Genomic DNA, 25,532 nt, shown 5'->3' with positions numbered 1-25,532 from the left:
TTTATCCACTGGTAAGTAACACAAACCCATAAATTGGCACCTTCTCACAACAAGAGAAGAGACTGAAATTTCAACCCTTCTGTTTAACCTTTCATAACCAGGCAGCAGCAGCCAGTCTTTCTTCCATCTTCCACAACTCCAGACTGTGGAGTCGTAACTGCACAGATCAGTAAATAGGAAAAATCAGTAAATTTGTTACTATTTAGGCACCTGGCTACCCCTGCCTTGCCCTCTCATTCAGTTATGGTCCTCTCACATCAGAAGGTGAGACAGCACATGGCCCTGCAAAGCATCTACTGCTAAAGGATCTGATGATAACTGGATGAAGAACATTGAACACCGTTAAGTTTGCCCATACGAAGACTTCTAAGGGCATATTTTCAGTAAATTCTGGGTTACCAAATCTTCAAAAGCCATGCCTGTCCTTCACACAGACAGATGCCCTCTCTGCATTTCACACCAGTGAGCATCTCCTGAAAGCAGCTCAAAGCTTTGTCGATTCTGGTCAACTTCTATCTAAAATGATTAAAATGTCTGTATGAAATAAACCTGAGCTGCTGATGGAGCAGCAAGACAAACTATTTAAAGGATCCTTCCCTAGATGTGTGAGCACCAAGTTTTTTATTTTCAGAACTACTACAAAGAAGAACACATAAACCTTTGTTTTATTAATTTATTTTTAGAAAAAATTGCAATGTTGATAGGAGGTTTTAATAATTTTTAGGCTCACAAAAGCTGAAAAAGGATTCAAGAATCTTGGTTAGCGAAAAGCAAGTTTGAGCTCCTCCTGCCACTCTATCCCTAACAAACACTGACTGACTTCTGTTTTCTCTATGCTTGGCATTCATGTATCTGGTTATATAGACATCAGTTTTGCACTCTCAAACACACTTAATGATTTTAGCACTTGTATACTAAAAGCAGATGTGGGGCAAAAAGAGACAAATTAATTCCATAATAAAATACTAAAATTTGTGTAAGGCTTTGTTGCAAGCTAAGAAACATGTACAAGAAATTCTTAAATGAATTATCCCTGGCATACATTCATATTTGAATGTACAGATATATTTACAGGTTTAATATCCAAATTCATTAATGAGTTCTAAGATGTTCCATGAAATGTCATCTTCCTGTAAAACTCTGTCAGGTGGCTGAAGCCCATTAATAAGACACATACGGTAAAATTGCATGAAAATTTAAAACAATTAGAATGAAAGCCAACAAAACTGGTCAGACAATTCCTTCCAGACAGAACTAATTATTATTCCAGATTTAGTCCTTTAGCTGTTATGAACTGTAGTTTTCCACATTTCCACAGATCCTTGAAACCTTCCTGTCGCTTTCAAGAACCACAGCACGGGTCACAAGTGCTTTCAGAGGAACAGGTTGCAACCACAGGTCATCATCCTAGGGGAATCCTTCACAAGTCCAAAAGCACTTCTCACATGTTTGCTATTTCTAGTGTTCAGTGGATGTCTGTGGAGTGAGGTTGGCTTGTTCTCGTCAGTCTTGCTGTTGGTACTTTGGAACCGTAGTACTGTTTCTGTCCCTTACACATGTATGATAAGCCTTCTGAATTCAGCACTATTTTCTCTTAAGCTTTTGGCTATGGAAGTCTGAAGATGTTAATCCCCATTCCCAAGTACTTCATCCACAACTGTTTAGACAATGCCAAACATCAATGTTGCCAGAAATACAAAGTCCAATTATGGTTCTGATCTGCAAAACAGGCTTTTCCACAACTGACCAGCTCAGTACTTGCTAAGCAGGAAGAGCCAGAAAGGTTGACAGCTCTGTGTGCATTAACTTTGGGTTTTCTCAATCTGTACCAGACAGATGCAACGAAAAAAATCTAAAAACAAAACAGAATTTTTGTCTCCTGAATGCTCACGCACAAGTATCTCTTCCCTGGCAGCTGGCCAGGCAGCTACACAGATTGGATCACCAGCACCCACACCCAGATCCACCATCCATACACAGCGAGCCATTTGCTCTCAGGTGCCCACAAAATACACCAAGTTGGTTGGTTGGTCCACTCACTGAGTACAGCTTATTTGAAAAAAATGCTTTTACTGCCTGAGAGCAGTAACTAACAAAAAACCATAATTGTATATTGTTTTCGGAAAGGTAAGGAAAAGTTAAACACACTGCATGCACTTGAGACACACCCATTTGTCAGAGGAGTCAAGGAAAGAATGTGAAGGCACAACATACTTCTACACTCTTGTCATTAAGGCCATGTATTGGTGTGCAACAATGCTTCACAGGGCTAACCATACAGAAGTACTCAGCTCTAAGTCACAGTCCCAGAGGTGTTTCAAACAAGAACTCTTTTCTCATGAAACTTCAGACTCTGCTGTTTATGTTATGCTTTTTCTGTTTCCTTTTTTTTATTTTTCAGGCAGAATGCAGGTTGTTTATCCAGTTCCAAAGATATGTTCTTCATCGCTCTTTAATTTAGTTCTCCAGAAGTGTGCGCTGAACTGAAAAGTGAAAAACAATTCAAGATTAGTGCACTAAGCTAGCATACAATCTAAGTTCTGCATTACTGTGTAGTAGTTTATGCAGTCAACAAACTTTCAGTAGATGTTTGACATTGTGTGATAAATTCAGGTAAGCAGAAGCTTGATTCTGTGGAGCCAATAGGCTGCATAGCAAGGGATATTACATCCCAGATTTCTCACTCAAATAACCACATCCTACTATATCAGGGAAGCTATCTACAGTTGCAGTGTAACCCAGCACTGAGCTCAGGCTTGCAGCTCTTGCAGATGCAAACAGGCTGCGTAACTCATACAAAAAATAAGTTACTGAAAGGAAGTTCCTAGGTTAACTACATTTTCAGGAAGTCAAAGACAGGTCTACACAAAATTTTAAAAACACACACCTATTATGCCATGCCATTTGACCTGCAAGACTGCTTCTAACTGGAAGCCATGCAGGTACATCTCTAACCAGAAGCAAAACTAACATCTGCTGACTCCCAGAATTTATATCAGGAGCAGCACCATGCTGACCATGGCTGTCCAGTCTCTTAGCTCAACACATGGTCATGCTTGGCTGCAAAATATAATAGAGGTATGAAATTTGGGACATAATATGACATCAGTATGTAGGTAGAACCATGTATGATAACATCCCAAGTGTGACTTTATTGGTTAAAATAAAGTATGCATCAACTGATGCATTTCACATTTGAGTTCTGAGAATTTTAGCATAACCCAACTACAGCTCATATTTTAACTGCCTTTGGTAGAGGTCTTTGAATGGTACTACTTGCTTCACTAATGCATAGCTGAATTGAGGATACCTGAGTCTCTTCAGTCCTTACAGCCAGTCACAAGAAAATGTTTTGTACTTGAGAGTTTTATATATTTAACAGCTTAAAGTGTTTATAAAGAAGATATTGAACCAGATGGAAGCTTATAGAAAACTGATGCAATACCTGAGAGAAATAAGGTATAATTATTTTTTTAATTATATAAAAGAACCCCAGAAATAGTTCTGCAGGTTTTAGATTAAACTCACAGAAGAACATACTACAAATATACACTTCTTTGAGATTTTAATAATCAGTATTTCAAAACCACCCAATGAACTTCAGCACTGGTTATAGGTTATAGTGCTTCTTCCCTTGTTGATCAGTTACACGGGCTAGAAGGCCAAGTTTTCACCTACACCATTTCCTCCAGTTCTATCCACAGATTCCTGGAGCTAATTGCCTGTTCCATCAGCCAAGTCCCCTACACAGCCATACATGGAAGGGTGAGGTTGTCAGTGTTTGTTGCTTTAAAAGAGATCCTTCCACAGCTCTCACCTTTGTAGAAAGATTAATTATGTGATGGTTCTTTCATACAAGAATCATTCTCTGTTCACAACAGAGAATGCTTTAATTACAATATGCTAGTGAGTTCAGTCCTCCTTGCCTCAAGTGTAGTTTCATCTCTGTCCAAATATCATAAATTTTTTAATATGCATTCTTGCAGTGTTCTGTATCAGTTTATAATTAGAAAACTTTTCAGATTCCAATCAGAAATAATACACTAACAAACGTCCAACTGCAGTTATCTATCACACTGAAGGAGCAGGCTTGTGCTTTCACAATTGCCTCTGATAACATTTTTGCAGAGAAAATTCAATTATTCACTTTCTCTAAGCTCCTACATTTCAACGACTTCTCAAGGCAATAAACCAATCTGTTCAATAAAAAACTAGAGAAGAATGGCCATATTGTCAGAACTTAATGCTTGATTCAGTTCTAAGTTTGTTGTCATGGTAAAATCATAGAATTACAGAATTGTTCATGTAGGAAAAGACCTTTTAGATTAGTCATTTTAACTCTTACCCTAGGACTGCCAAGCCCACCACTAAACCATGTCCCTATGTGCCACATCTATACATCTTTTAAATACCTCCAGGGATGACAACTCCTCCGCTTTCCTGAGCACCTATTCCAATGCTTGACAACCCTCTTAAAGAAGAAATTTTTCCAAATATCCAATCTAAACCTCCTCCGGCACAGTTGAGGCCACTTCCTCTTGTCCTATCACGTGTTAGCTGGGAGAAGTGACTGACACACACCTGGCTGCAACCTCCTTACAGGTGGTTGTAGAGAGTGAAAAGATGACCCTTGAGCCTCCTTTTCTCCAGGCTAAACATCTCCAACTCCCCCAGCCGCTCCTCACAACACTTGTGCTCCAGATCCTTCCCCAGCTCCATTACCCTTCTCTGGACATGCTGCAGCACCTCAGTGTCTTTGATGAAGTGAGGGGCCCAGAAATGGACACAGCACTCGAGATGTGGCTTCACCAGCAACGAGTACAAGGGGACAATCACAGCCTTGGTCCTGCTGGCTACACTATTGTCAATAAAGTGCATTTAATGGGATCCCCACCAAAGAGCTGATCTTTCATCAAATTCTTGTCTTACCAGGTGGCTCAGATTGCGCTCCTCTATGGCTTTCCATATTCACATTCTCTTCATCTGCTGGGAAAAAACCAGAAGTTTAGCATTCAAATTCTCTTATATCTGAGGTTCTTGATAAATAGAGATAATTTGAGAGAAGAAACAGCAGTGAAGAAAATGGGCTACTGATAGTAGTTGAGTTGCCCTTGTTTTTTCTGCACATTAATTTTAACATGCATGGTACAGATGTTACTCTGAAAGGTTTCCAAACTTCCCAGATTACAAAACAGCAGTGCCTCGCTGAATGGCTGCTCTGTCCCTCCACTAAACAGTCAGAAAGACTGAAACAGACAAAACCAAAGTTTCTGCCCCTCCTACCACCCACAGTGCTCCCAAAGTTCTCTGATCCAAATTATATCTTATTTAGGTGGAAAGGAAGCAAGCAATAGGTGACTGCAGAAGAATCATTTGGGGATGAACTTTGGGGTAAATTGTCATTAAACTGGTAAGTAGGCAAGCATCTTGTGAAGACATAAAGGCAAAATTTACAAAATTAGAAATTACAAAGTATTTTTCAGCAAGAAAAGGTCTCTAATCCCCAACCTCCACATGATTCTCCTTAAAAAGTGTATTTTGCAGTCTCTCCTGCTTATTTTTTAGCAAGAAGTACTTTTATGTTAAGAAATGTAAGGCTTCAAGTCCTCCTAGTTTTGAAACTCTAATTTTGGGGCAAGCAATTCTTCAGTCTGAGATGACTAGTAAGAAAGGTTACTCCCTGTGAACATTAATTCACTAGGCTATTACAACTACCTTATGCATAGGATCAATTTATAGTCCACATATAAATACAAACTGCCTCTCTTTAGACAGTAGGAAACAAAACTAATTTGGAATTCTTACCGCTTTGCTTGAAACAGAGTTTCTTCTTCTGGTAAGCAATGAAACTAGATACTGCTCCAATCACAGTAGCAGCCACAGCACTTACAATTCCAGCTATTGCTCCCTGAGAAGCTGAGAAAAACAGAGACATTTGTATACACTTTTCGGAACTGAAAGCCATGTCAAACTTGTATTGTCTCAAAGTAAACCCTGTGAACACTTCCAAAAACCATTAAACTGAAATTACATGAAAATGTAATAATCAACTCTGTGCATAATGAAAAGTGAATCCTCTCATTTTATAACCAGTGATTTCTTAGCAATACCCATTGTTAAGGAACTTAAGCATGCCTGTTTTAAGTTCCACTAATTAAAAAAGCTACCCTTTCATAGCTGTATCTACTTTGTATGCATGCAATCACTGCACCAGCATCTCTGAGATCTTAACACTTAGGAATCATTTGCAACATAGAAACTTTAAAGGATTATGGAAGCAGAGTCTGAAAGTAAGAATTCCAGATTACACAAAAGCTTTTTAATTGCAACCCTCCCAGTAGTGACACTCCCAGTAGTGACCATTCTAGCAGAAGATTAGCAATACAGAAACCCCAAGAAAACAAGGTTCATACATCCAAACACCATCATTCACACAAATTCATGTATTTACCCTCATTTTCTTGGCCACTTTTTGGAGTTGGGCCCTTTCGTTCTGTAAAAATGAAGGGAGAGTTTACATTTTATATGTATAAAGAACACTCATATATTAATTGACAAACCTTTTGTTATATTAATTATGCAAAATTACAAACCATCTATTATATCCATATGTGCTAAACCAGCACTGAAACTTTCTGTTTTCAAAGCATGACTTAGAGCAGTGCCAACTCCAGCCTTGAGTGCTCAGCACTTCTACAAAATGAGCACGGAACATTTGTGAAATCTGGTTTAATAAGCTTGTGCACCACTGCAGAGCACTCATATAATTTCAGAGTAACATTCTGCTGTATTTCCATGGAATCAACTATCTTTCCCAAAATCCCAGCCTCACCCACTGCAATTCTCTCCACAAGCAAGCCAGAAGTTCTGTAAATACTAAGTATATTTGTCACTATGCAACCTGTACCACTGAGGCAGGAACCTGTGCAGATGAAACCACCACACAAAGTCTCCACTCATGTTTCTCGCCCCTTCCAATTTTCAAGTACTGCCCCAAAGGAATCTTGGAAGAGGAAAGCTACCCAAAAAAGAAGCATAAGTGTATCTAGGACAACTCTCCAGAGAAGTCAGTAACCATTAGCACGTCTCAAACTCCATTAAGATAGTTAAACTAACTCTGATCTGGAAATAGTAAAATTGCAGTAATGCACACAGGGATGACCAGCCCCATCCTAAGGACAACCAGCACCACCATCCTAAGGATGATCATTACTGCAGCTTGGTTCCAATGACCATCTTTGTACTGAGCTGCACCATAGCAATTAGAAAATCACCAAACAAAGTTTGGCAAGCTATGAAATAGTTTTATACTGCTCAGAGTAGATACACCCTACATAGAATCATACGGTGGTGAAGGGATCTTAGCGATTTCAAACCCTCTGCCACAGGAAAGGTACACCTTCCACTAAACCAGGTTGCTCAGAGCTCCATCCAAGCTGGCCTTGAACACTTCCAGGGGTGGGGCATCCACAACTTCTCACCTCCTCACCTCTCACCTGCCTCACCACCACCACAATAAAGAAGTGAAAACTAAGGATCACTTGGAAGTGTAAAGATCAGTTCATCCTGTGGGACAAAGGAAATCTTTGAGAACATAGGGTGGACCCTCTTCTGACCCACTCCTAGACTTGCTGACTACAAGAACTAAAAGAAACTGAGAGTATGTGACAGAAGATCAAAAATAGCACTTGGATGACCTTAAAAACTATATTCATGGTGAATTTTAAAATAAATACCACATTCACATTTCAGTTTTAGAAGCCATCTTTCTTAGTGTAACAGTAAAAATCACTGAAAGTTTTTGCTCTAGACCAGTTTTACCCCTTAAATATTTGGGGGTATTTTTGGCAGAGACAGAACACATTACTTTTGAACTTGAAGGTATGCTCTTAAGTTTCAGATACCAAAACCAAAGGTGCTACAAATTAGAGCATGTTTAACCACCCTGTGGGCAAGCTTTTATCAAAGCCATAGAAACAATATGAAGCACAACCTGCTATCTTACCGTTGCCGCCACTGCCATCACTTCCTCCTTTTGGTAAACTGTCGTCCAATAGATCAAAATCACTTAATGTGTCTATAAAAAAATGCAAATAACATTACCATGCTTTAAGTTCAGTGAATAAGACACACCAAGGCATACTGAAACATGGAAATTTTCTCAAGACCATTTGACTGAATTTGTGGTGGTTTTAGGCTCAGCACCAGAGTCGCAACATTTAAAAAGCCCTCACAATGTCAAGTCCCTTCAGCTCAGCACTTCACAGTTTGACAGCAGCACTTCTTTCTCCGGACTTCCTAAACAACTGAGGGAAGTCAGGTCCAAGAGCAGGTAGTACTGCACAAATCCTGTTAAGCAAGCAAGGAGCTCTATAAGCTGCTAAACACTAATAGCCCAAATCTCACTATCCTGAGAAAGCAAAGAAAGAACGTGGACAGAAAATGACCATTTATTTTCAAGGCTGCAGCTGTGAATGATTCTTCAGAGTTAGGTCTTTAAGTCACAAACAGTCCAAATGTAATTCCCTTTATTGCAGGATATTGAAGTAGTGCCTCTCCATTTCCACTAAGCCCTACCTCATGGAGCCTTCCTGTCTCCCTCATGGTACCTTCTCCTCCTTCCCTCTACTGCCAAATGAATATTTAGTTTACGCAAAGCACATGTGTTTGAGCAGAAAAACTACAAGTATTGCATCAGAGGATATTTTAGTTGGGTGCCAAAAGCACTGTACTGAGGCATGCAAGACTCAAATTCAAGTATCTGCTGCAAATCAGGCAGGTAAAAGAACAAGAACTGAGGCTTGCATTTCAGGGCTCTTTACCACCATGTTTGTGAATAATGGCATTATCATGTCTGCATCTGATTCTGTTTTGTGCTGGGTTAGGCAAAGACAGAGAGAACAGGCAGGGAAGGACACGTATCTTAAACCTATCTTTCAAACACAAATAATTGTATTTCTTAACTGGGCCTTTAAATAAAAAAAAGAAGCAGCCCTTTAACTTGGAGCTTTACCTTTAATTTAGGTCCTTTAAGAATAAAGATCATAGGCAGTTCCTACTCACTTTTTAGCATGACTAGAAGGGATTCACTTTGTAAAGAAGAAAGAACTCAGTCCAATAGATGGGTGCTCTACCATAGGCAGCCAAGAACAGCATTGCCCCAAGCACACACACACACTGTCCCATCCTGCCTCTTCCCCACACCACCTTGTTTTTAAGTGAAAGCAACTCAACAGGTCTGTTACAGAATTTCAAGACTGGTGCAAAGCTTATTTTCAAGGCAACTTTTTCTCAGTCTTCAGTGTTTGATGTATGCCACACCTGACATACATAGCAGGCAATTAACAAGGATCAATTATTAGAAGTGTAACTGAGACAGTAAAACCAGGAGTTTGTGATAGAAGCCTTACCAGAGCCTTTAGGGTGATCTCGCTTGGGGTTATCTAATCACAGAAGAGAGATTTAGGAAAAAAAAAAACAGAAGAAAATGTTAAGATAAAAAAACCAGACTATAGTACCGTAATGTTCAAAGGGACTAGGAGAGATTAACAAATACTCTTCTACAGTTCAGAAATTCCTGTTAGATCAGTCTTACCAGTGTCTCTAGGATTTGTAGGAGGAGGTGGCTTGGGATCATCTATAGACAAATAAGAGTTAGAATAAATTGAGCAAAATTACTAGTGTGAAGAAACCAAAAGCAGAGCATGCAGTGACCTTGAAAGATGATCTGACCTAAAACATTTTATCAAAACTTCCCCATGTCAATTTCTCTCATTAGTTAATGCTGTATTTCTTTGGTTATTTTAGCTAAACACAGTTTTGATGCAACTAAGAGTATTCCTGCTACACGTTAACCGGCATGTCAGATCCTTGCTAGGATGGAACACACACAGAAAAACTCATTCAGTGTTATGCAGCATTTTAGCTTGTACATCTGATTTCAAAGGCTAAACTTCTTTGACATTTTCTACCAGGTACCAATTACTTGGCTGTTTTCTCTTTTAAAATTACCAGGTTTAAACCAAATAAAAAGCTTGGTACCTCACTTGAAAAATAGGCAAGATACACAGAATAGAACTAGGCATATGGTCCCCACAATGACACTTCATTTGGCTTGCCACAAAATAGGAAAATAAGAGATCTTAGAAATAATCTCTGTACTGTTTCATCACAGCCTTCACATTTGAATTTCCTTCAAATTATTTCTAACAGATCAAGGTTTCCTTGTGCTACTAAAAATACTTCCTGAAACGGGAGAGATTAGTTTGGATTTAACATTTACTTCCGTAAGTAATAGTTTATGGAATTAGTGCCATCTAGTGAAAACACAGCAATGAAACAAGTAGAAGCTGGCTACAATTATTGAAATTCCTACAGTTTTTGTGATCCAGAACCTTAAAATTAAGATTAACAAACATAACTAGACTGCAATTATTTTTATCTACAGTCTGCTATCTTAATCAACTCAGTGCCTTATTATATTTAGGTCATAAAGGATGGATAGACATTGCACTAGGTACATTTGAGCAGTATCCAGGAAAATATGATACTTACCAGGACCAAGAGCATGGACCAAGTCAAAATCATCTACAAAGAAAGAAGGGAAATTTCACATATAATGCAAAAACTGAAGTAGTCAGACTACTTTTTACACAAAATGAACCTCACAATGTTTTCTCCACGAATGGAATGACGTGCTCACTCATCAGTGACTCACAGGAAAGCTCCACAGAGTTACCAGGCATTCCCTGCCAAGTGACTTGCTGCTTTTGGAGATATGGGACCTGCCAAGGGCCAGCTCAAGGTGAGCAAGCTCCAAACATGCAAACTGAAAGCCAACAGAAGGGATTCTCGCAGGGTCTTTAAGCTTGTGAAATCACAAAGTACATTTCTGAAAGCAGATTCCAAAATGAAGAAATCCCTTTTGCTGTTAGGGAACTGCTTTATATTACAGAAATATCACAACCCTGTGCACCACTGAATTGAAAAATTCAGGATCTCAAATTAGTAGGCACACTACACTTGATTTTACAGTAAAAGGCATTACAAGCCAATTAGATCTCACCTGAATCTGATGGTGGTGTCTTCTGAGTTGTAAGAGGCTTCTTTGTAGTTCCTGTCAGGTATGGTTAGGGAAATAAAAAAAAAAAAATTAAATACTATTTAACACACTGTTCAGAAGCTACATGAAGGACAAAGGACAAATGTAAGTACATGTCTATACAACAAAATGCACAAGATCAAATCTATACAGCAAGACAACTTTGCCTCTAAGTGGAATCTTTAAGTGCTCCAAAGCCAAATTTGAGTTCAATGTGGTCAGCATCTTGACAAACACATGGCTGAACTGTTCCACTGAGGTTTGAACAAAACATATGTAGCAAAGTTGTCATGCTTGGTCATGCAGTAATACTTGGAAATAAACAAGTCAAAAGAGCAGCCACAATTTTCCTGCCTACCTTCCAAAAGTGCATCTCCTAAGGAGAAGTCATCTTGGCCTGTAGAAGATAAAAGAAACACTTACTCAAACCCAACATTTAATGAAGTCATAAACATGTCTCTGATCAATCTTGAGGTATGTTTTCTGCTTGCTGAGTCAATCTAGAAGAGTATTTCGAGGCAGACATTCTTCTCTATTTCTCCAGGTAACTATTATGTTTTTTCAGAAAAAAAAAGGAACCACACTAAAAATTGGCTCTATAGAAATGACCTGAAGGGTTGGAACATACATTCCTGCAGTCAATAACGCACTTTATTCTTGCCACTGCTATTGCATGCTTTCTTAGTGCCATCCACAGCATATTCTTTCCCACCCTTCTTTCCACTGAACCACAAAATAAGCTGGGGGACAGCTCCAATGTGTGAGAACATACAAGATTCAAGTGTGAAAAAGAGCCTTGGGGCACAAAGGCCATTATGAAAGTTATGTAATAGATTCAATATCTTGGCATTAAAAATTAATTTTCATGTGTTTATAGGACTTGCCTTTCCCCCTAACTAGGGTTAGCAGTATGAAGGTGGTTAAGATATTAGCACACATGATCTTGGGCAGTCTTCTCCACTTCCTAAAACACAGCTAAATGCAGCTGGCAACACTATGGGGTCTCCGCTCCAGGGAGATTAGATTCTATTTTCAGTCCTTAGGAAAAGAACAGTCTCTTGCTGTATTAAATCAGTTGCTAGAATTACTGCTGCTTACCCAGCCAACTGCAAACACACCAACACAATACATACAGGACACAAAATGGCTTCACAGCACGAATACAGTGGTGTGATCTCAGCAGCAGAGGCTTCTAAGATAGCTAAAACAACTGCTTGGGTTGTTTCTGATTTTTCATCATCGCTACTTTCACTGAAGCATGGAATAAGAAAAAGGTCTGAAAGTAGGTGTCACCTATTCAAGAAAAAGACATCTGAATACACTGCTTCAGCCCCACAGAAGCTGGAAGACTTCTTCTACCTACTGAGTGTCAAGCCAGCCAGAGAAAAAATTATTTCCAGACTGAAACTGCCTTAATTCAGAAGATACCTGCAATAAAGAATTGATGTGTCTGGCTTTTCCTCTAAGAATGTAACTACCCAAGAGGCATCAGAACTGGCTACTGCAAAGCCTGAAGAAAGGAATAAAAAATAAACATCAAAATCAAACCAGAAGCAGAATGCTACTTTCACTTACATGACAGACCAAGTTAAGACAAATCATGAGTCTAATACCAGGAATGATGGATGCTCATATACCTGGTGACATCTTTTATCATAACTGAGGTCAAAATTGAAATCCCTTTTCCTTCTCAGATAACTGCACTAATAATGCTTTTTTTTTTTTCCCCAGAAAAGAAAGGAGAGTAAGATTTTTTTTTTCCCCTGTAATAGGGAAGCAACTGGAATGGAATAAAAAAAGTGTGCAGTCTGGCCAACTGAGCTGCTACAGCAGAAACTGAAATCTGAAGTCTAAGAAGTGATTCCCATACTGTAACATTTGAACTGAAAACCACCTTGCTCACAGCCAAGTAAAGGAGACAGCCCTGCCTGGTCTGTGACAAGCCCTTTCATGGAAACAGAGGCAATTGATGGCTTTATTGTGGTGCACGAGCAAAGCACATTTAAAATCTCCTGGATAAAATAAGTAGGTATAGGTCTTGAATAGAAAGCAAGAAGATACTTTACTTGGTGTTCTTTATTTCAGATGGAGGCCACAAGCTCTTTTAGATACTTAGCTCATGAGAAACTACTTCCAAAAATGCAAAATATTTGCAGGTCATTTATCTGAAATCTACATCAACTTGCAATACAATTTTATAAACCTCCGTAAAATTATCAGGCGCTAAGACACAAATGCCAGTCACTTCTGAAGTTACTCCTTTGGTTAGACTACACCAAGAAACCTCCGTATCAACAGGCAAAAAAAGGTCAAAGCACTCATAAGAAATTTTAAGAGGTATTTGCATAGCTGTTCCTCAAACCTGAATTCTAGTTTGCTTGTTTTCTCAAGTACATACACCTCTCAGGCTACAGTCCTCTGGGACGTATGCCTAAGACAGGACCTGATCAGAATTTGGTAGTCCAAGAGGGCAGGCAGAGGAATCTGTTAAAGATGCACACTAGTCAAAACACCCCACCAGAGTAGCACCCAGAGGAGGGACCATCACAAACTGTTAACACCATCTGTCTCAAAGTCAAAGGTGTTATCACTAAGACAATGAACGTTACTCTGGTTTGTGTGTATTTCAGGAGCCCTGTTTCTCTTCAGGCAGATGGAAAAAACAAGCGCATACACTCAACTTTATGCTTTGGTGCAGCTGAAATTTTACCTGGAGCAGAAAAGAGGCCATATGAAGAGTTTCCCATTGCCAACAAAAAATTTAGTCCAAGAACTCTGAATGGCTTAAGCTGCAGCAGTTTCCCTCAAGAGGAGGAAACCTTTGTAAAAGGGGGTGCTTTCAGTGACATTGCTATTTTAAGGGATTTTGCACATGAGCCTCACAGAGAAATAATTTAGGATGAGATTGCTGACTGCCAATCTCATATAAAAAAATGCTTTGACAGAGGAATAAACAAATTTGAGAGTCGATTAAAAAAAATCATGCTTTATTGACTGGAATTACTATTCTGAAACCAAAATTCTGCTTTCCAAGCATGCAGCAAGATATCAGGCTCCTCATATACATTACTTTTCGAGATAATGTAGCAAAAAATGTCAAAACTTAGCTTATAGAACTCATTACAATAATCTGCACACTAAGGTGCTGGAAGCTGGCTTTCCCAGCAAAGAAACGTGTTTCTCCACTGTTCATGACAAACCTTCCTATGTCTTTAAAGAAGTTGCTTTTATAAATGTACTCACTCCACTTTTGGTATGGGTGGGTCCAACTGAAGTAAAAGTTCAGTGACTTAGCCTAAAAGGAGAAAAGCTCAGTAATGATTCAGCTGGTTCCAGGAAATAAGTAATTAGAAAATAAGAGATAAAGCTAAAGAACGAGAATAAAGGACTATCAGGGTCCAAGAAAGAAAAGTCAGCAAGAATATGCTGCACTCTCTACAGATTTAAGGAACACCCAGAGCAACTAAGCTTATGAACATTTTGTAAGTCTAAACAAAGATATTTACAAGTAAAGTATGTATTATACTGCATATAAAGCACAATACAGCAGGTATTTCTAGCTCCTAGGGGCATGAGCAGATTCAAGAATGCTTCAGAAGTATCTACACTATTTTCTTTTCATGTCTGTAGCTCAAATACCTGGATCTCAAGAGACAGATCTCCAGCAGGCTGTCCCTAGTAACCAACATAGTTTGTGTTAGTTGGGGGGGAAAACAGTAGGTAAAACAAAAAGAGCAAACATAGGTTTTGATTAGCTGAAGAACTAGAGGGTATTCAAGAGATCCAAGTAAGCAAGTAAGACTGCAAAGACCTTTTGCAAAGACCTGCTGCTGCTCCCAGATACTTCCTGCTACAGTATTAGGTAAGTCACACTTACATTCTGTTGCAGAAGGCAACGGGAGCTTTGGAAAGTTCCTCTATTAGTCATACGCATGGTGACACATCAAGAAGGAGACTGGTGATGAATCACCACAAACATAACTTTCTGACTTGAGAAATAGACTGCTTCAATTTTGTTTTCCTAAAAATACCAGTGCTCTTCTGCTTCCTTCCCTCCTCTCCCTAGGGCCGTGCACACCACAGGGTGCCCACAGTCTGCATGTTGCAACTGGTCTTCCAGTTGTAGGCCTATGAACCCGGTGACAGTGGTCATCTTGTCTCCATCCCACAGCTGGACATTACCAGCTGCTATTCCATCAGTGGCTGACTTACAATCATAAGAGTATCTCCAGTTGGAAGGGACCCGTAAGAATCACCAAGTCCAACACCCTGCTCCTCACAGGACTAACTATAAATAAACCAGATAATTAAGAGCCTCATTCAGACATTCCTTGAACTGTCAGGCTTGGTTCCATGTCCAATTCCTTCCTACCTGTTCCAGTGACCAACCATCCTCTCAGGTAAGAACTCTCTCCTAATGTCCAATCTGAATTTCCCCTGAGGCAGCTTCCTTCCATTTCCTTATGTCCTTTTGGAGGTAATCAGGGAGAGGAGAACAGCACGGGCCCCTCTGTTGCCTGCCTTGGAGAAGCTGTTGTGTGGTCATCCCTCAGCCTTCTCTTCTCCAGGCTGAGCAAACCAAGTGACCTCAGACACTCTAGTAGGTTTTGCCCTTGAGGCCTTTCACCATCTTGGTCACTCTCTTCTGGACACACTCTAGTAGTTTTAACCTGTTTATTGCATTAAGGCACCTAAAACTGCACACAAGGACTTGAGCAGAATAAAGTGGGACAACCACGTCCCTCGAGCAGCCACCACTGCTGTTCTTGATGCACCCCAGGGCACAAGTGGCCCTTCTGGCTGCCAGACTGCTGACTCATGTTCAACTTGCCATCAACCCAAACCCCCAGATCTCTTTCTGCAGGTTGCTTTCCAGCTTCCCGTCCTCCAGTTTGTACAGAGAACCAGGGTTATCCAATCCCAGACATGGAACCTGGCACTTGCTCTTGTTAAATTTCATATGGTCTGTGACTGCCCAACTTCTGTCTGCTCTGCTCCTTAGACCCTTCTTTTCATGACCTACGCAAAAATCTTGAGCTCAAAGAGGCCTTTCATCTCTGTGGAGTATACATGAGGTCTGGCAGCCCTCTTGCAGGACAAGGATCTTGGTAGCCACAAAGGCATAAACTCAGGCAAAAAGCAAATTCTCCAACTTCCACAACAAAAACTGGCTAACTGGATTTTATACTCCCATATCTTGTGGTCTTTCTTCTCAGGGGACTGAAAACACAAGGAATAGAAATATGCAACACCTAACCATAACAGAACCTGTAGAAAATACAAAAAGGCCAACACATTGGAACTTGTTCAAGAAACACTTTAAATAAGAGAACATAGACATCACACCCCTTCCAATTGTTTTTTAAGCTTACCAGCACTTGATTTCAATACAGGTTTTGCCCCATCGGCATTAGTTACGTACAGTAGAAGACTTCTACTGCTCAGCTCACATTCAGATAATTATTTGCTTCAATGTCCTATGCAGGCAAAACCAAGAGGGGTAGTTTAATTACAAAAAATCTGGGAGAAGGGTGAATTGGTTCTCCATATCTTACTATAAGGACGGTACCTCTAAGGCTTTAAATGGAGAACCTGGAACATGAAAAGCACACAGAGGTAGGCAGCTAGTGGAAGTACTTAAAACTGTACTCCTTCCTCTCAGCCAGTGCACAGGTTTACAGGCAAGATATCTGCGCCAGGCAATGCTGTTGAGATGTTTACTCCCACTGCTAAGCAGCAGTTTATAATTAGCCCTGCCCAAAGTCTCTTGAAATTAAATCCCACTGTTTGTTTCAAACTCTGTACCCACATATCAATGCTGCTTTTCAGGTTTGGTTTCTCTGCAGAGCAGGGGAAAACAAAAAACTTTGCATAAAAATCTGTTTAGCAAATGAAGCCCCTTCCTACCTAAAATAAATGTGCCCCAAACTTGGATAACAGCTGTAAATCAGCCAAAAAAAGCAAAGATCACTTTTTACATCTGGGGGAGTGTCTGCTTTCCGCACATCTGGAACATTCACTAATGTAACCAATGGGATTAAAGTCAGCTAGATCTCTGCTGTAACCAATAAAAGGATTTATTTCTTCTTCAAAGAAATGTGTAAGACTAACCTAATAATGATCATATTTATTTTTTGTACAGTGATCCAAAAGCTGCTTCGCTGAAAAGTTACTTTATTTGCACCCATCTTGAAAACACAATACGTAAAAAGTTAGGCAATTACGTGGCCTAATATTTTCCTGATCTGCCTGCTAGCAAAGGGTTTTAGACTTATTTGTGATTTATTTTAATATTCAAATTACTGTTTCTTCTGTCCAAAAATGGAAATTTCATATTTTTAAAAAGCCTACAAGGCCGTATTCTGATTCAAAATTATTTACTTAAATAACTAGCAATTTCAGAGTTTTTAAACAAAACAGGGTAAAATAAGACATTTGGAGAAGAAAAAAACCTCACATTTTGAAGCACAGTTTGGGGAATTTTGCTTGCTTAAAAATTTCCTGTGGACTGGGTAACTTTTGTTGCCACTTTAAGCTATAGAAAGTAGGAAAATACAATGGAGCTCCCAGAGATCTTATGCACTACAAGCAGAGTTTTCTGGGGCAGGATTTGACATAGGAATAAGAGGACAGAATAAATAGCTCTAAATCAGCAGAAAGCACACAGAAGAACTGAGTCACTTGCAAAGCTAGAGAATTAACATGATGGCAACAGTCCTGCCAAATGCTGAGCTGCTTATGAGAAGGGGTAAAAGAGAGCTATGCAAAACTAACAACTCCTGTGAATCCCTTCAATCAAATATCAAGAATAAAAGCAAATACTTGACATGTTAATCACAACCAAACCAGGGATGAGTTGTCTACTGCAGTCTGATTTCTTACAGTTTTTAACTCTTCATGCCCATAATGGACGTGACCACTTTCCCTCTGAACTACATCTGGGATGTTTGGTGATGGCACTCAGTGGCCAAACAACATCAAACAGAAAAGCCACAGATCCCAGAGCTTCTCCTTAAGATTAAAAGAGCTTCCAAGACACTAACAGCAGCTTGGAAAGAGCTGAAGTATTATTCCATGCTGTCGGAGACTGAACGTTATAATTTATGGCTTTAACATCTTCATGAAGGACCAAACATAAATGCATTACTAAAATAAGTGAGCGTTTTAATTAATACTAAGTTACCTCTTGTGTCAATTCAGGGACTAAAGCAAAATACAACTGGCAGACAGAAGCATGGGCTTGTCTGCATCTGTGTGCAGCATACCCTTGACAAAGGCCACAGATGTTTGACTGAATCACCTTGCCTAAGTTATTTAAAGCTTGTTTAGTTCTTGCTCCTGCATGCTGAAATTTTCACCCTTCTAGGTAACTGGTCTTGAGTTCATGGCACCTTCCTCATAGCAACCCTAAACCATACTGATTTCACTCTTTGCATTAAACACGACATTACTTGATGTCATCAAGGCCAGCCTGAGAGCCACTGCCTTCTCTTGCATCAACAGAGCACCTGCTGAAGCCAGCCCAGTCCTTCACCTCCTGGAGAGGCAAGGAGTACCCCTGCCCCACTCCCCATGTCTCAGTGTAACCACTGTTCCTCTAGGGAGGCTCACAATGGGCCAAGACCCCTCTGATCTGCACCACTGCCTCTGTGGTCATGGGGTTGGATCAGGAGCTCTGAAGCAGTTTTAGAAAACCTGTTCTCAAATGTCACCAAGATCAAGCAGGCAGTACACACCTGCTTTGCATTCAGACACTTTTGAAGTTCTGTCTTGGCATAAGAAATGTCAGTAGATCACTTTTTGTAAGCCTAAGATACCAAAATTCTTTAATTACATGTTGCTTACAGTCTACAGCTTCAAAGTTTAAGCTGCTCAACAGACAGGACTTTAAGCTTTCACAAAGCTGACAAGCCTTGCAGCTTCTACTCACATAGCCTGAATTTCCATAACCAGGTGCATTCTGACCACAAGGCTCACATTTACTCTTGTTATATAAGTTCCCTTCCCTAACTATTATATCAGTCTTTGTAAGATAAAAGTATATTATTTTGTTAATGTATATTAGTTCACATTTTAAATTACAACACAACGTGGTAGTGGAATTTTACTGGACACTTTGGTATTGATGATGCTTAAGTAAAGGAAACCAAAGGACAGCTTGATGCTGTAAATACTTACTTTATTTCTTAGAAGCTTAGAGTTAATAAAATACATGCCTGAGCAACCAACATAATGTCAGCACCCTAACCCCTCTAACACCTCTTCAAAACCCTTCCAGTATTGGCTGGCATCATAGATAATTAACTGAATTGAATCTGATTCCAAGAATGTCTGGATTAGTTGAAAAGCAGCAAGAAATATAGGTGCTTTCCATATGATTAGTATACAGTACTGTGGGTGTCTAGCAACTAGTCTAATTGTCTTATATTCAACATTTGAAAGCTAAAAGAACCATGTATAAAACCACATTCAGGACGGCCCAATTTGGCTAGTATACCTCATGCATACAAGTACTTACTCTTGTAATTCTGCATTTTGCATCCTAGCCCCCCTCCTCAGTTGGCAAGGGCCTGTTGCAAATTTTCATAACGTCCTCCAAAGGTCAAAGCCAGTATGTCAGCACCTGTCCCTCTTCCAGTCTCAAAGAATCTTGTTACTACTTGAGGTTTTCTGCCCTTATATCTAGCAACAGCTTCAGCAGTTCCTGACAAGAATCTTTCTGACTGACATCCGTGAAACCTCTTGGCCTGAAGCATGTACTTCAAAACAGTGGCCACATCACAAGCAGTCAAACCTCTACATGCATTTCTACAGCTCAGTACCCTGCCCAGTCTAGTGCAGAGAAAGGGAGAAGTGTTTTCAGGGCAATCGTGTGATGTCTGGGGCATGACTTCAAGGGCTGCATGCTTTCTCTGCTCATCCCAAACCAGTAAAACACTTTATACAGTGATAAGATGTGTAAGATGAAAGATTAAAGGCTTCACTCCACAACAGTCGGGAAACACCAGCATTTTGTTCGGTCTGCATCCTCACACTGCCTCTCTGGTAACCTCTTGGATTGGGGCAGGGAGGAATGGAAGAAAGAGTACTCCCAGTGTGGTGGGGGGCTCAGAGGAAAAAAAAGAAAGTGCAGCAGCAAGGTTCAGGGTGCAAAAGGTGAGGGCAACCTGCATTAGATGAAACATAGTAAAATTTTACCACAAGAAATGAAGAAGTACTAAGAAACCAAAATTTGTGATCTAGCAGACACTGGGTAATAATTGGTATAGGCATTGGGCCAAAAATCTCAACTGCTGGACTGGTAAATAATCCTCACTCTGATCAAGGAAAAAAAGTTAAATTTTAATTTATGCTGAACAAATTAATGGACAAATTAACCAATTAACACATTTATATATTCCTTCTTTAAAATAAAGTTTATTTGAAATACACACTTGCAATGCGTACAGAGCCAGATCAAGAATACTGTTATTTTTATAGCAGCACATTGATGTGAGGATTCACAGTAAGCAGAACTCTTACGTCTGCTGATACTCGTAAGCTGACAACTTCACAGCTTGCTTCTTTTACCTTCCTTAGTGTAGGAACCCAGAGTGCCAAGAATATTTCTCTGCCTGTTTTTAAGGGTTCTTACCCCCCTGAACAACACTGTTTTAACCTCCAACCTTGGAAAAAATTACCCACAATCAGGCAAGAACTAGAAAATACAGGGGTGTGAATTAGGTGATAGACTACTATGTAAGATTGTCACAGGGTGAAAAATTTTAGAGGTTTTGGGCTTCTCTTTGTAGTAAATAAATAAGAGTAAAAAATATCAAAATGGAGGATTGTTGTTGTTCTCTACACCTTCTTCTCCTTCTTCTACTACTCCATGTTCTGCAGTAAAAGTAGTTTGGAACGACTGGATAGAGAACTGTGCAGTTCCTGCCCATGTTACTGAATAATTGGTAAGAAAGTGAAAATAATATACGTTTTTAGTAACTATTGGTTAAATTATCTTTAAAAGGCTGTGTAAATCTTGATAATTAGACTTTTCTTCTGCTTTCTGTGCTCTATGTTATGCCTGGGTCACGCTAGTGGCTCTGCTCCTCTGGCAAGACTTAATAAACAACTATCCGGCAGCACTGAAACTCCAGGAAAAGTCTCAGTTTATCTTTGAAACTCCTTGCAAGGACTCTTAGAAAATTCTCTCCCATCAGGAGGGATTTGATTTATGGCACAGTTCAGTGTCACCTTACCAATTCAATACAGTTTGTATACTAATAGTAAAGTCCAAACAAAATCTGTAATCTAACCAGAAACATTAACTGAACAGTAAAATTGACTTTGTTTTACCAGACTTTATTTTCATTGTGGCTTGTTCAGTTATGGCTAAAAAGACTCTTCAGGCTTTTCAATCTGTGTACTTGACATAAGCTACTACTTCTTGTGCTAAAAAGAAGAGGAAGACTTTGGGTTTTATGACAAGGGTTTCCTGTGGGGAAGGTGTGGGTTGAGGAAACCAGACTCAGCACAGTGTTTGCAATGATTCAAATCCTAGGAGTTGGCACAAATACACGGCAAGCCAGAAACATGGCGTAAGTTTTGTTTCTTAAAAGAAGGTTGAGACGTTTTCTTTCAACTTCCTATCCTTTAGTACTTGAGGAAAAAGGCAAATCTTCCCTTTTGTACCAAGGATATGTTCTTAGGAGTTTCAGTGTGTTCATGAGCTCAGAAAAACAGCTGGAATGCGTTCACAGTGGAACTGTAAGCATTTCCAGTTCAAGTGCATCTTGTGAAAGTACTACTGTTATATTTAGACAAAACCTTTAACAAGAATTCTCCATGTCCACTCTAAGAATTAATTTCATCATCTTCACTTTGATTCTGTATCACCTCCTAAAACCAAACTAGATTTTATGTTCCAGTGTTAATCACTTGCAGGCTGCCATTACACACGCCAGACTTCAGTTTGCACTATAAATTTGCTCATTTATTAGAAATTTAATCATTTCATAGAACACCACAGGAAAGCAATAGGAATGGATGCAGGACAGGTAAGAATTGCAAGCTGCAGGAGCTGTACCAAGATATAGGACTGGCAATGGAGCCAGTGACAAAGATACAATGGCAATGTCCAAGGGATAGAGTAGAAGCAACAGCAGGCAGGGAAGAGGAAGGAGAGAGAGAGAGGGAGAAGTCTGGATGCAGAGGAGTTGTCAGCTCACTACAGCCACACAAGAATCACAAGCCTTGCCTGAAGTTTAGGGAAAAAAGTTCCACATCTGTTTAGTATACAAAGAAAAGAGCTGACCTTTACAGAAGTCCAAATTAGAAAAAAGGAAAGCTGAACGTTTTTGTGAGAACAGAGAAGAAGAATATTGTAAATCAGATTGCAAACTTGCTGGCTAAGACAAGCAGCGACAGCTCTGAGGTGAAGAAGAGATATCTCTATAACCATTTGCAACTTGGGGAAGGAGAGAGCAGGGAATAGAGGATGAAGCAACTACTGAATTCGGGATCCAATTGCAAGATGCCTGGCATCCTGGATGGAATGAGAAACACAGAGTAGGCAGGAAGGCATTTCTGGTGTTGAGGAGAAAAAATACAGACAGGTATGGATAGCTGAAGGTGAGGGAAGAATGAGCAGATGGAAGGATAATGATATAAAATGTAAAAAAAAGCTTTCTGCATAGGCTTCTCCAAGCCCCTCCCCCAAAGCTTATCCTGAAATTTCTTGTTTCTAAATTTAACAAGGACTTGTGTGACTCTAGAGCTGTCCGGTTTGTCCAACAATAGCATCAGCTGTAATAAACACTGTATACTACCCAACACAATCGCCTCACTTACTTTTTATTCACATCTCACTTCTACTACCCCTACTATCACCACTAATTCCTTTCCTCTTCACATAAGTTCAGTCTTTTCCTCCAAATCACAGGGAACAAACACGCACTGGTAAAATGTAAGTCTAAACATTCTAACTGCACTTCTTCCAAACACAGAAGGTTTAGAGTGTAGTATTTCTGTGTCAGTTGTAAGATCAGTAATCCTCCCAATATTGCTTGGATTTGCTTTCCTGGAAATACCAGAGGTGAAAAAATTTTCACTTTATGTTTTCCTCAGAATATTGGACTTCTTTACGAACAGAAAATATACAAGCAACATTTTTCTGTGATTAAGCAAAAAAGCATACAAAGACAGCTTTATAATTAAAATCAGATTTTTACCAATTAAACTGATGGGTGTTTAATCAAAAAGAACTTCTACTTCATAGAAAGATTAATTTGTATACTGAGTTATTACTTTTAACTGATGAAAGAACAACTGCTATCCTAAAACCAAAGTTTTATTTTACCATGATTAAAACTATTTGGCTCAGAGTGAAATGAGCTTTCTGGATACTTTACACACATCAAGAAATGGATACCATTTCCTGTGAAAAATTTGGAAGCAAGAAGAGATCCAGTGGGAGTTTTACAGGATGCAAGCTATGAGAAAAGTAGAGCAGAATTAACATCTGCATTTAACGAACTATTGTCCCAGTCAAGAGGCCTTCATTCTACAAGTACGGTTAAAGATGCCATTTCTTAGATGTTTATAGTATGTGGATGCTTCACAAGTGACTGAAATGTGCACAAAGTACACCAAATGCATTTGTTATAAAGCCAATGATGTTGTGTGATCAGACCTGACTTAAAATCTAAATGTTTTCTTTCAAAATTATATTTTTCCCAAAACACGTTTGAATGACTCCTGCATTTGACATGTCAACTATATATTTTAAAGGAACTGTCTTGTATTTTAGAAACCTGTTCAATATTTAGAAAAACTATTGTAAACAGGCCTTACACCACAAAGAAATAAGTTCTTGGACTTTCATAGGAATTTGCCTTATGACTTTTTGGAATTCTTTGTAAAAACAATCTTGTGCATCTTATTATTCTGGGCTTCACAGTCACATCAAATGCAGAGACTAAGCCAGCTTAAAAGGAGTTTATGATGACTATCACTGCATTTATTTTCAGGTGAAAACTGTACCTGTGGAAGGAGCAACAAATTTTCTGCAGCAAGCTGGGAAATCTTTCCCACACTAGAATTTACAAACATATAGAGAAACAATTCGGGTTTTTTCAGTGAAAAGTAAACTAAAACTACCTTGTATGATACCAAGCAACCTTCCAAACACTAGCTTTTGCAATATGGGTCCTGAGTCTGCAGAAAAGCTGTCTCAATGCTGCTGTTGCTGCCTCTATATGCTTTTGCAAGGTGGCACAGAGACCTTCTGCAGCAGCTGATAAAAAACAGACAGACAGGCAAAGGGCAAGATACACAAACTGGAACACTGCTTCACTGTGTGAGGAATAACTTGCAGGGTGCATGCTGTAGGATTAGCAGCAAGTCCAGGGGTAATATCAAGTTCCCATCAGTGCTCTGGGAAATGGGAATTCTGTATGCCCCTGTCATGGATGCTGGGACTTACTTTTCCATTCAGATGCTCCTGAACGGAAAAAGAGAGGGTATGACCAAACTGAATGGAAGGTCCTCCAGGGATGCAGCATTGCTGGCTGGAGTTGTGTCGGGGTAACAGAGTTGTGAGCAGAGGGCTGAGTTGGCACTCAGTTCAACCACTGCCTTCTCCTGCCCCAGCCTCTGGGCCACATATTGTTCTGACAATCCATGTGAATTTACTGCACTACCAGCAGGTGCAGACAACTGAATTTATTGGGCTGTCTCGGTAAGGTGGCCACACACTTGGCCCTATCTACACCATGTCCTAAAGGATACCGATGCTCAGTGCACCTTATTGCCCTGTAGTAGTGATGAATGAGTAGTTACTCATAGAGTAAGTGGGGAAGATAGCTGCCTACCTCTAGTGCAAGGGAGCCTCAGTTTGAAGAGACAAGGCTGGTAGCCCCTACTTGTTGCCACTGCCCCTACTCTCCTTGGGCTTGGCTTTCTTGACCACTGCAGATGGACAGATGAGGCATGAAGGCATTCTAGGTATAGGCAGTGTACTTTGTCCTGGAGGGAACCAGCTACAGGACTCCTACTGAGTCACCCCAGCAATGTTGCAGGTACTCAGGCTCAGTTGCTCTTACCTTAGCTATGCAAATAATCTGCTGAAAGAGGTACTGAACTGATTAAGGGGACTCGGATGAGATTTAAAAAGTAATTAGCAGCTGACTCCCTGGAAAAACAAGGGGAGGGAGACTCTAAAAATGCATTTACCTTACGACAGTGCTGTTCAGCCTGTCCAGAAGCACACTGGAGAGTGACAGAAAACAGCAGACGTTTGAATGATGGAGTTCCAGGCCCACTACAGCTCTTACATGCACCAGAAGCCAAAAAATATAGCTGGTATATTACAACTGGTGTTGTAGAAGTGTTCTTTTCAATCCTTCTTGCTGAAGAAACAAGACCCCAACTGCCTTCACCTGGAATGGTGTGT

General features: G+C 39.8%; 1 protein-coding gene across 4 annotated transcripts in view; it reads right to left on the bottom strand.

Annotated features, from left to right (window-relative positions):
- Positions 1 to 825: 825 nt before the first annotated feature.
- The window catches only part of CD99 (CD99 molecule (Xg blood group)), a 30,665-nt gene continuing 5,958 nt past the window's right edge, over positions 826 to 25,532 (bottom strand). Inside the window, exons 2-11 of one of the 4 annotated variants that reach the window (XM_042042250.1) lie at positions 11,460 to 11,498; positions 11,066 to 11,116; positions 10,555 to 10,587; positions 9,596 to 9,637; positions 9,411 to 9,443; positions 7,994 to 8,077; positions 6,452 to 6,493; positions 5,806 to 5,916; positions 4,930 to 4,986; positions 826 to 2,483 (exon numbers count right to left, since the gene is read on the bottom strand). In XM_042042250.1, the coding sequence (XP_041898184.1) occupies positions 2,458 to 2,483; positions 4,930 to 4,986; positions 5,806 to 5,916; positions 6,452 to 6,493; positions 7,994 to 8,077; positions 9,411 to 9,443; positions 9,596 to 9,637; positions 10,555 to 10,587; positions 11,066 to 11,116; positions 11,460 to 11,498 (518 nt within the window). In that variant the 3' untranslated portion in view covers positions 826 to 2,457. The remainder of the gene's footprint in view (positions 2,484 to 4,929; positions 4,987 to 5,805; positions 5,917 to 6,451; positions 6,494 to 7,993; positions 8,078 to 9,410; positions 9,444 to 9,595; positions 9,638 to 10,554; positions 10,588 to 11,065; positions 11,117 to 11,459; positions 11,499 to 25,532) is intronic. The other 3 variants (XM_042042258.1, XM_042042268.1, XM_042042278.1) reach the window with 3 other exon arrangements.

Source organism: Corvus kubaryi, unplaced genomic scaffold, assembly GCF_017639235.1.
Source record: "Corvus kubaryi isolate FWS band 111438036 unplaced genomic scaffold, C.kubaryi_AGA036_p1.0 133, whole genome shotgun sequence".
NCBI classification, from domain to species: Eukaryota; Metazoa; Chordata; class Aves; order Passeriformes; family Corvidae; genus Corvus; species Corvus kubaryi.
The sequence above is the reverse complement of the archived record's forward strand: the minus strand, read 5'-3'. Positions and strand labels throughout refer to the sequence as shown.